This window comes from Myotis davidii, unplaced genomic scaffold (genome assembly GCF_000327345.1).
Source record: "Myotis davidii unplaced genomic scaffold, ASM32734v1 scaffold612, whole genome shotgun sequence".
NCBI classification, from domain to species: Eukaryota; Metazoa; Chordata; class Mammalia; order Chiroptera; family Vespertilionidae; genus Myotis; species Myotis davidii.
Genome location: NW_006283567.1, coordinates 121,238 through 133,312, shown reverse-complemented (window position 1 = coordinate 133,312; position 12,075 = coordinate 121,238). Strand labels below are relative to the sequence as shown.

Genomic DNA, 12,075 nt, shown 5'->3' with positions numbered 1-12,075 from the left:
GAGAGAGACACATTGATTTGTTGCCTCCCACCATGGCTGGAGATTGAGTCTGCAACCGAGGCACATGCCCTTGACTGGAATCAAACCCAGGGCCCTTCAGTCTGCAGTCTGATGCTCTATCCACTGAGCCAAACTGGTTAGGGCGGATAGGTTCAATTTTAAGAAAATTAAAGTCTTGAGTTTATCAGAAACTCAGAAATGGAGCTTGCAGAAAAACATTGATATAGATGATCCTTGTTACTTTCCCATTTAAGTTTTTTCATAACTGGCTTCTCCAGGATGAACACCTGAGATCAATCTGTAGATTCAAAGAGAACACACAGTAGTTCATTTTATTCAGCACTTCATTTCAGTTTTTAAAAAATATTAATTTATTAGCATCAGTAGAGGGCTAAATTGATCCTATGTGCCAGATTCACTCAACTTAGTCTCATTATCCTCAACTATAGAATGTTCCTTTAATTGCTCAAAGCTCCTCAGTTATGTTTCATCCTTAGTTTTGCCTTAAATTTGGCTTTCAACTGTTATGTTCTAGGAAGAATATGTTTTCTGGAGGATCACCATGCATCAGTTAGCCTTGATTGCCTCATGGCTTAGTTACACACAAGATAACATTTTGACTACCTTTTCGTTCATGTTATATGTACTTTCTCCTGCTAGAAGGAAAAGAACAGGGCCTCCTGCTAGCTTGGAGACCCTTGGCTTCACCTATGAAAATTGTCTGATTCTTCAGTCTCCTCACTATCTTACTATCTTGTTGTGTAAAATCCACTAAAAATTTATAGAGGTATAAATAAAGTACAATAAACCACATATACTTAAAATGTATGGTATGACAAACTTTGGCATGTATACACATGTTAAACTATTGCTACAATCAAGATAACAGTTATTGATCATCCAAAAAGTTTCCTTTTACCCCTTGTTCTCCATTTTCCCCTCACTGTCTTCCTCAGGCAACCACTGATCTTTCTGTCACTATAAATTTGTTTGCATTTTCAAGAATTTTATTTTAAGTAGAAGCATACAGTATATAGACATTCTATCTGTCTTCTTTCATTAAGCATAATTATTTTAAGGGCCATGTGTCCTATTATATATCATTAGATTATTCATATTTAGGACTGAATAGTATTCCATTTTGTGTGTATCCCACAGATACACCCTTTCAGCTATTCATAGACACTTGGGTTGTTTCTGTTTTTTGACTGTTATGAATAAAGCTTATGAGCTACCTTGTACAGATTTCTGTGTAGATGTTTTCTTTCCTTTGAGATAAATGTGCAGGAGTGTATTGCTCTCCTGTTAAGTACAGCTTCACCTTTTTGGGAACCTGCTGACTGTTTTCCAAAGTGGTTGTACCTTTTTACTTTCTTATCAGCAGAGTATATAGTTAGTTGCTCTACATCCCTGTCAACACTTGGTGTGGTCAGAATTTTTTAAGCCATTCTGGTAGGTCTGTAGGTAGTATCTTATTGTGGATTTAGTTTGTATTTTGCTGATAACAAGTGATATTGAGCATCTTTTATTTTGCTTATTGGCTATTCCTCTGTCTTTTCATGTAAAATGTCTCTTCAAATCTTTTGCCCATTTTAAAAATTGGATTTCATCTCTATTAATTTGCTCAGATTTTGTCTCTTACAAGGTTGGAAAGTAGGTAGGTTTTCCTTAAAATAAAAGTTAAATACATGTCTATAGGGTCCCAAATACATCATTCACTTGGCAGCATCTGTATCTGTTTACTTCTGAAAGTATAGTTTCTTATGGTACTAGTCCAGGGGTGGGCAGACTTTTTGACTCGAGGGCCACAATGGGATCTTAAACTGGACCGGAGGGCCGGAACAAAAGCATGGATGGACTGTTTGTGTGAACTAATATAAATTCAAAGTAAACATCATTACATAAAAGGGTATGGTCTTTTTTTTTCAATAGTTTTATTCATTTCAAATGGGCCGGATCCAGCCCGCGGGCCGTAGTTTGCCCACGGCTGTAACTAGTCTACTGATTTAAATCATAGATACCCTAAGATTGTACTTACATTTCTCTTGTGGCTAGCTTTTTGATAAGAATAGATCTATAATAAATCCAATTGAACTTTTATCTTCTCTAGGGAATATATAGTATTTTAGGTAACAAGGTTATATGTATAAAGCTAAAAACAACCACTTAAGGTGCATTGTAAGTGCTTTCTAGAAAAATGCATCCTATAGGAATTTTGAACACCACCAAGACTTTTGTGTATTTAAGGAAATAATTTACAATGGTAACATTGATTTCAAGAAAGGGAAGTAAGGCAGTTCAATGAACATTATTTACTGTAAATAACTGAAACCTTTTATTTCTTTCCTTCTTTGTTTTCTAAGTATATATTGACAAGGAAGTGTACTTTTATCTGACTATTTAATTAGGTAATATGTGGTTTAGTCTTTGCATTCAAATCAAAATTTAGTTCCAATAAATATCATGCAATTTTTGATCATGTTACACTACATTTTCTTAGAAGGGAACAAATCAAATTATTTGAATGGGAATAAAATCTTTTAAACAAAGAGGGTTGCATCTGTTAACTTTTTAAAAGCTGTATCTAGTATTTTAATATATGGAATGACAAATTGGCTGTGTATTTTTATTTGCTCATCCTTTTTCAGTGAATGTCTTTACTATGGCTCAGATGCTTATATTAAAATCTTTGCAAAGTCACATCTCAAATGCCATTGTACGAGTGAAAATAAATGCAAGTCTGTGCTTTGGAAAGCGAATTTCCTAATTAGTGCCCTGAATCCATGGGAAATAAATGGGAAGCCATCACAGCAGCTCAGTTCAGCTTGAATGCCTTATTTCTTATGTCTCCATATAGAATCAGAGCTGGTTGCTGCAACATCTTTGGTGATGCCACATAGGTTGTCCTTTCTCTTTTTCTTCCCTTTTACTGGCACCCACTGACTTCAGAGAAGTTTGTAGGGAGATAGTTTTCAGAGTGTGGTCCCTGGACCAGTAGCATAAGCCTTGCCTAGGAACTTGTTAGAAATGTACAATCTTCAGACCTGTTGAATCAGAAATTGAAAAGGGAGGTGTGCATAGCAATCTGTGTTTAACAAGCCTTCCAGGTGATTCTGAAGTATGCTGAAGTTTGGGAACCTCTGATCTAGGGGAATGAAAGGAGTTGTGAATGCAGGCTTATGTAAAACTCCTTTCCTATAGCTTCAAGCTTACAAGTTCATTATCAGTTTGCTGTAGCAATAACTGCAGAGTAGGACTGCATAATGAAACATTGTGGAATTCAGAGGCATGAATATTAACTGATCACAATATTATTGATCACTAAGATTTGTATTGGGCAAAATGGAATTTTCCCTTTAGCTTTATATCGAGGAGAAACACACTTTCCAGTTTGGCTCAGTGGATAAAGTGTTGGCCTGTGGATTGAAGGGTCCCGGTTTTTATTCTGGTTAGGTCACATGCCCAGATTGTGGGCTCGATCCCTAGTGTGGATTTTATTTGTTAAACCCTTGTTTGGCAATTATATGTCACAAAAATAGCTATTTAAAAGTATGTTCAGATTCTGTACTCTTCATTTTAGAATATGGTCTGTCTAAATTTTAGCACTTTCTGTATTCAGAGACTTAAATTCATTTTAGGGTTTGCATCTTATTGATATGTGCCAAGTATTAGATGTACTCAGTTAAGCTTCTTCTTGGCCAAATGACATACCCTGTTTCTGATGTCAGTCTGAGAAAATCCTATACAGTGTACAACATCCACCGGATTACCTTATCTAACTGTTACATGGACATCTCAGAGGATATGTCTTGGCATGTGGTCATTTTTCATTAACTTAATAGGGACTGTTAAAGCATCTTTTCCCATTTTGACACCTTGCCATAACTGAATGCAAAATTGACTGTAAGACTGAGTGTCCGATATTCATACAATAAGTTGATGGAGTTTCATTGGTGTCTAGCAGAAACCATGCCCAGATGGGTGTCTAGCAAAAAGGACTCTGTCACTATCTCACATGGGCTGTGGACGTGGGCTATATCTACACTCTGGACTTTATTTTCCTCAACCATAGGATGCAGTGATTAGTGGCAGCATTTCTAAGATCCTAAACATTTTATGATTTTAAGATTTGGTGGAAGAGGGGATAAAATCCAAACTATGAAGCACTGTTGAGGTACAGTATACGATTATGTTTTTGTTGAAATAACGAATGAAACAGAATAATTAGCATGAAGTAGGCTTCAAAGTCCTTGGAGATAATGGGAAATAATGATATTAAGTACTTAAAATTTTAAAGATTAGACTAATATGTTTTAGGAAGAATACTTCAGGAAAGTATATTTAAACTTAGTATTTTTTTCCTCAGAGTTTTCATATTGAATTATTTATTTTTAACTCTAAGGTATATGACATGCTTAGAAAATCTGGTAATTTTAATAGTTTTAGCCTAAGTGTACTCTATAGATCATATATATTCTTCTTGTAAGGGAAATATCTTTTAAAGGATAGCTTTCTATACTTTATACTCCTCTGCACTCACTTATTTCATTACATTTTGTGCAACCTAAAATTGTAGCTATAAAGCTATTTTGGGCATGCTTTTTCCAGAACCTTGTACAAATCAACAGGAGCATAATTCTAAGCTACAGAAGTGCAAAATAAGCACAGAATGTAGCTACCATAAATAAAATGGCCAGAATTCTAATTTTTCAAAAACACACAATTACTAGCAATAGGAGAGGGGGACATGAGGACAAAAAGAATTTTATCAGGTATTGTTTCATAATGCTAAACTTTTTTCTCTGAACTTTGTTTCTCTATAGAGATGGAATTCTGTGAAACTCCTCGCACTCTCTGCTCTGGCTACCAGACCGACATGCACAGTGTCTCTCAGCATGGCTACCAGCTTGAGATGGGATCTGATGTGGACACAGAGACAGAAGGCGCTGCCTCACCTGACCATGCACTGAGGATGTGGATAAGGGGGATGAAATCAGAGCACAGTTCCTGTTTGTCCAGCCGGGCCAACTCTGCATTGTCCTTGACTGACACTGACCATGAAAGGAAGTCTGATGGGGACAATGGTAATAGAACTTTCTTTACTGTTTAAGTAAAAACCGAGAGAATGCAGTTTTTAGCTTCAAAGTTGTTTTCCTTCTCTTTGTCTGCCTGTTTTTTATTTAATATGCAGAATGGAAATGCAAGTTCGCAGGGTCACATGGAAAAGGCACATACCTAAGGATCTGGCACACAGGCACATTTATTTACAATGATAGACAAAATACTTTTTCTTTCTGGTGATCCCCCAAGGGAAATAATCTCATGTAGTCAGTGATATGTCTTATTTATTACTCACCTTTTATTTTCATATTTATTTGCCAGTGCAATACTAATGATATTTATTGTAGAAAGTATGCATTCCCTGTATGTTGGCTTTATATCAATATGTGAAAAATGAAATGAACAGTTGTATAGCAACCATATTCTTGATGTGCTTCCTATTTGATTGAGATTAACATGCTGAGTGTACAGATTCAAATTAATCAAGTTAGACTGAAATGATTTTTTAAAAAAGAAGGCAAATTAGCATCACCTATTTGCTAGAAAATGAGTAATAATAGTAGTGTCATTAAATTGTAATTATATGTTATTTTCTTACAACTTTTAGAAGTGGAAAAGTTTTGTTTCTTTGATTTGTTGGGAAGAGGTTGATGTATTTTATTTGTCTTTACCAAAGAACAAAATCCTTTCATAAAAAACACATTAATGTTTATTAAACACATTAATCTATTGTCTTCCTCATTTTGTTTGTCTAAATTTGATAGGTCCCCATCACCATGACCACAAGGCTTGGTGTGATAGCAGTGGCTAATTAGTGTTTTCCCAGGTGGGAGATAGGTAGCCAACATCCCTGTATGTACAGATTTTTCTATTCTATCCTTCTTATTGTCTTCTTATAGCCCATATGGGTCACTGGCCACAGGGTATAATTTGGAATGACCATTAGCCCACTAGTTAGAGTATCATTTCCTAAATGATAGGCCATAACACTTTGTAATATCACCAAGTATCCTTGGGGTCTTGACTTCTTAGTTTATTTTCTTATTTTTGTTAATGCTCACCTGAAAATATTTTTTCAATTGATGCTTAGAGAGGGTGGCAGGAAGGCAGAGAGACAGAGAGAAACATCAATGTGAGAGAGACACATCAACTGATTGCCTCCCACATGTGCCCTGACTGGGCCTCAGGATCAAGCCTGCAACCAAGGTACATACCTTTGACTGGGATTCAACCCGGGATCCTCCAGTCCCAGGGCCAATGCTTTAGCCACTGAGCCCACCAGTTGGGCTTTTTAGTTTATTTTCATGACTCTATATAGGTATTGTTGACTTGTGTGGAGAATAGTATGGAGTTGCCTCAAAAAACTAAAAATGGAACTCCCATTTGACCCAGTGATCCCACTTCTAGGACTATGTCCCAAGAAACTAGAAACACCAATCAGAAAGGATTATGCACCCCCTATGTTCATAGCAGCACAATTCACCATAGCTAAGATTTGGAAACAGCTTAAGTGCCCATCAGCAGATGAGTGGATTAGAAAATTGGTACATCTACACAATGGAAAACTACGCTGCTATAAAAAAGGTGAGAGATCAACCAAAGGACTTGTATGCATGCATATAAGCCTTACCAATGGACACAGACAACAGTGGGGTGAAGACATGAGTGGGGGGGGAGTAATGCGGATATAAGGGCACATATGTAATACCTTAATCAATAAAGAAATTTTTTAAAAAGAAAATGCTAAAAGCAAAAGAGTATAGGAAGTGAAGTATGGAAATGAGAAGGGAACATATTTGATGTATGTATGCATATCCATGTAAGTAAAAGAGCATTAGGATGTAAGTTAGGAGACCTTGGAATGGTTCCTATACTTTCTGGGCTTCAACTGTCAAACAAAATTTAGTAACCAAATTTATGTGAAATGAGGTGGTGGATGATCTCCTTATTGCCAAGCCTTCTCATTCTGCCTCATCTCACTCCTGACATCTGAAGTTATAACCAGTTCACTGGGTTGAAACATTAAAATATTCCTGCCAGACCCTAAGTATGGGGTGTGGATTTTGGGTAATGAAACTATTCTGGAAATAGATAATAGTGATGGTTGTACAACTCTGTGAAACTACTAAAAACCACTGAATTGTACACTTGAAGAAGGTGAACATTATGGTATGGGAATCATATTTCATTGAATCTGTTAATTAAAAAATAGTATAGATATAAGGATTAAAGATTTAGGAATCCCAGATGACTTGGACAAGGATTAATTAATAAAATATTTCATATTACAGGTTTCAAATTCTCTCCTGTTTGTTGTGACATGGAGGCTCAAACTGGATCTACACAAGGCAAGTTTTCCCAAGATTTGACCACCTATTATTTTTATCTCATCCCACTGCTGACACCCACCCCACAAAGTGGACTCCTGCCCCTCTGACAAACACCACACTGACCTGGCTAAGCTGTCAGAGATTAATTCCTTGGCAGCTTACTGGTTTGCTTTTCTCTGGTAAACTTCATGTGTGTATATTGGTGATAAAAAGGAGATGAGGGGGTGTTGGGGAGAAAGAAAAGCAAGATTTAAGGTGGGAGAGGGAAGCACAGATTTAGCATGGGGCCAGAAATTCAAATCAGGTTGCTTTGGGTTTGGCCTCATGATTTTCTATGTTATCTACAACTTGTTGCAGGACTCTAGCCATGAATTTATTATAGTTCCAGTACTGTTATAACTTTAAAGTGCTTCCTACCAAATGGCTTTGGTCTTTTCCTTCAGCTGCTTCGGCTTGGCTTTACAATCACACTGTCTATATCCATGTCATTAATTATAAATCATGCCTGCAAATGAAAGAAATGCTGTTCATTCTTTGCTCTAAATGTGTATTTATACTGCCATTCGTCAGTGAGGGGACATTGATGTCCTTTTACCTTTGCCTTCATTGTGCTTATTGATTGAGTTTTGCCCTTTTGCATAGGGATACTGAAAACAATATTTATAAATGACTGATAAAAAATCAACACTTTGGGGAGATCCTCACATCTGACCACAGGGCAGAGTTTCAAATTGCAAAGAGGCTGGGGGAAAGGGATCAGGGGAATATCTATTATCATCAGCTTTACCTAAAGGTACATTACCCCTCCCCCCATGAGAACTGCTCATCTGGTGAGCCACTATACTTTGTTAATGTGTCATCTCTCTTAGATGTGTTAAGGACTTTTAGGAATATTTGGGACTGTTCAGTTTCATTTGGCCTTTAGTATAATCAACCATCTACCTTGATCATTAACTATTTCTACTGAGACAGGGTTGGAAGACTCCGGAGTAAAGGAGATGCATTCTTTCCCTTGCAGGTTTATTTTCCTTATGGTTTATTTTCAGACCTGGATAGGGTAACACAAAATTGGGCTTGGCTGCCAAGGTAAACCTATGATCCGTCTGCAAAAAACTAGTCCTTGACTGCAAGCTTCTGTTGGTCCAATGTGCACCTTCAGGAATGATTTCAATTTAGATAGACAGTAGAGCATAGTTAGTAAAAGTTTGCAATGTGGAGCCAGGCAACCTAGGTTTAAATCCCAGCTGTGTGACCTTGGGAAATTTATATAAAGTTTCTGTGCCTGAATTTCATCATCTGTTACATAACGATAATTGTATCTGCCTCTAGGATTTTGTGATACTTGGATGAATCAATGTATATAAAGGTTTAGAATACTACTTGTAACATATAAGTACAATATGAATGCATATTTTTGATCAGCACTTTATCATTTCCAAACATACTTTTAATGTTTTCAACTCATTTTATCCTCGTGACCACGCTGTGAAATCGATTCTATTATTAGCTACATTATACATAGGAGGAAGAGATAAAATAGCAATTCAGATGCCAGTTACCTAAATGCAGTTGATTGTTTTCCAAATAGCTATTTTTCCCTCCCTTGGATTACATATGAATATAAGACTTGAACTTGAACAACTTTTCTCTGCTCAGTTAGAGCTCTGAAAGTGTTACTCTGACTCCTGCTACTAATTTTCAATAAACAGCATAAAATTTGGAACCTTTTTTATGACCTATAGTAAGATTTCTCCAATTTGGATTTCATAAATTTTCAATCAGTGATAAGCAGACATGACCTGCCTTCAACATTTTCATAGATTCTTGCAGAGAAGCTTGGAGTTGAAATGAGAGTGTAAATGGTTCTTCTGAAAGCATGTTAATTTGAGGAAATAAGTTATTTTCAATGAATTGAACTTGATGTTTGTGTGGAAACGTAGCTATTTGTTTCCCATCGATCTCATCCATTCATGAAAGCAGGCCTATCTATTACATTACTGTTAGTTTGTAGATGCTATATTTGAAAAGAGTGAAACAGCTTGAAAATGTTAGTGTTTATACATTTCACTGCTGAGACTCCATGCCACCCATCCCTATGCCTCAGTACTGTCAGTGACATTTTATTTGTTTCTATCTATCTATATATTCTGATTTTCAGATTATTGATGAGGCAATGGGCACAATATCATGGACCAGTTTAGGATGAGTTAAGCTTCACTCCTGCGAGAGAAAAGTGAAGATAGGGGAAATTGTTAATTTGGGTGAATAGTTCAGCTAAGAAAGATTCTGAGATGGGATTTCAAAGACACTTTCAGTTCTCTCTGTCTAGGAGATTATGATATGGATTTCCTTCTTCCATTCCCAAAATTTCATCTATGAAGGACTTCTTTCTTTCATTTCATTAATTTGTCAAGCCTTTCAAAATACTTCTTTTTCCCATTTTCATAAACTTCTATTATGAATTCCCATAATTGAATTTAAGTCTCTGACATGCTATAACTCATGAAGAATTAAAATAAATAGCCCCTCATTTCAGCACCAAAAGCACAGGGAAGGGAGAGCACCAGGGAGCAGAGGGCATCTGGAGTTCCTGGCTTTCACAAGGGAATCAGAACACTTAGGATCTTTGTTTCCATTCCTTCACATCTGTCTTAAGTAAACATTTTGTTGTCTATTGATAGTTAATAGACAACAGGAAAAGTGCAGATGTACTGAAGCTACCTCCATCCTGAGGCCTGTGAGCAGGAAACTTTGATAGCAGTCATAATGCTTTTCTTTTAAATTTTAACCCCTTTCCCCTCTCATTTCACCTTACTGCCAATGTTACTATTAATTATAGTCTAATACTTGAATTGTGTGTTTTGTGTCCTCATAAGAGTTTTTGATAAATACTAGACAGCAAGCTATGGGAAGGTAGGACTTGATCTATTCACTGTTTTAGCTTTAGTACTTAGTCACTGGATCTGGAGCACAGTGAGCACTAAATAAATGAGAAATGCGCACTACTCTGAGGGGAAACATTAAAGCTAAAAGATAAAATATTTTTGTAGCACTTCTCTAATTTACCAAGGGCAGAAATGGGTCAAACCTCTGGTCATCTAACCCCAATTCTGCCTCTGATAGGTGATCCAATGGATGTTTCTTAGAAGGATTTGGAAGTCCTATCTGAGCAAACACTTCAGTGACTAGGGTATTCTTTAATAATCACATTTGATTATATAGTAGACTGGCGAGAAAAAAAAAAAACCTATATCAGCAACTAAATTTAAATAATCAATTTCCAAGAATGCATTTTTCACATATTGCCTAAATGAAACAGTTGTATTATAAAAAGTGAAAATTAAATTGCTTATTAAAAAGCTAAATGGAGGGAACTATTTAGGAAAAAAGCATTTGCAATCTTTAACTAATAAAGGATAATTTGTAAAGAAATTATTAATAACTATATCTTCTGGATAATGATGTTTCTGAGCAAATAGTATTTATTGATTACCTACCCTTAACCAGGCTCTATATTGGATGGAGATATATATAAATAAAAGATGACCAGACCAGTAACCACCTCAAGGAAATTACAGTCTAGTGGGAGAGATTTATGCCCTATTAGTTAGGATTCTTTATTATTGTTATTACAGGTAACAGAAATCAACTTGAGTTAGCTTAAACAAAATCAGCAACAACAAACTTTTTTAAAGGAAATGAGAAAGCTTCACAGGACCACAAGAGTGTGGCTAGACTATAAGAAGGTACTAAATTAGAAAAATTGCCCAGACTTTGCCTCTTGCTTTTGAATTCATTTCCTTCAGTCCTGTGTCTGCAGGTTGACTTTCTCTAAATCTCCATCCCTAAGATGGGCAGAAAACCTCATAAAGTCCCCCAGTAGATATTTCTTTTATTTAGGAAAGAAGTTGAGATTAAATAGATATTTTTCAGTGCCATTTCTAAATTCTAAAGAGGCAGAATTATTTTTCAATCTTGAGACATCTTGAGTCAGGTGTCTATCACTGGTCTCATCATCTATAACCAAGGTCAGTAATACAAATGTTGCTTTCTGGGAAGCCACCCATTGGTGTTTTGGAGCAGTTCTTAATGCGGGGCAAAGTTCAGTGGGCATTTCCACCCAAAGAAGTCTACGGAGAGAATAAAGAGCTGATGTTAATACAATTCAGTTAGTACCATGATAAAGATATGTGCAGCTCACTATGAGAGCACAAGGAATGTGAAACTATTTATTAAAACAAAAATGGCCATAATAATGCAGTCTAAAGCTATGGTCTCTGTACAGTAAGTGGTAAAGACTAGGGACTGTGGTATAAGACAGATAAGTTTGTGCTCTGGTTCTGCCACTTACCCACTGTGTGTCCTTGGGCAGGTACCTAAAGCTCTGTTTCCTTGTCTATCAAATGCATACATTACTATTTCAGATTTTTTTAAATATATTTTATTGATTTTTTACAGAGCGGAAAGGAGAGAGATAGAGAGTTAGAAACATTGATGAGAGAGAAACATCGATCAGCCGCCTCCTGCATAGCCCCCACTGGGGAAGTGCGCGCAACCCAGGTACATGCCCTTGACCGGAATCGAACCCGGGACCCTCCAGTCCGCAGGCCAACGCTCTATCCACTGAGCCAAACCGGTTTCGGCACTATTTCAGATTTTTTCATGTGTGAGGATTGAATGAGAA

At 36.5% G+C, this 12,075-nt stretch overlaps 1 protein-coding gene across 1 annotated transcript in view; it reads left to right on the top strand.

Moving 5' to 3' along the window:
• Nucleotides 1–7,498, top strand: part of LOC102761635 (teneurin-1-like) — a 69,050-nt gene extending 61,552 nt beyond the window's left edge. Inside the window, exons 2-3 of the mRNA XM_006753772.2 lie at nt 4,824–5,084; nt 7,353–7,498. Of these exons, the coding sequence (XP_006753835.2) occupies nt 4,824–5,084; nt 7,353–7,498 (407 nt within the window). The remainder of the gene's footprint in view (nt 1–4,823; nt 5,085–7,352) is intronic.
• Nucleotides 7,499–12,075: the final 4,577 nt, after the last annotated feature.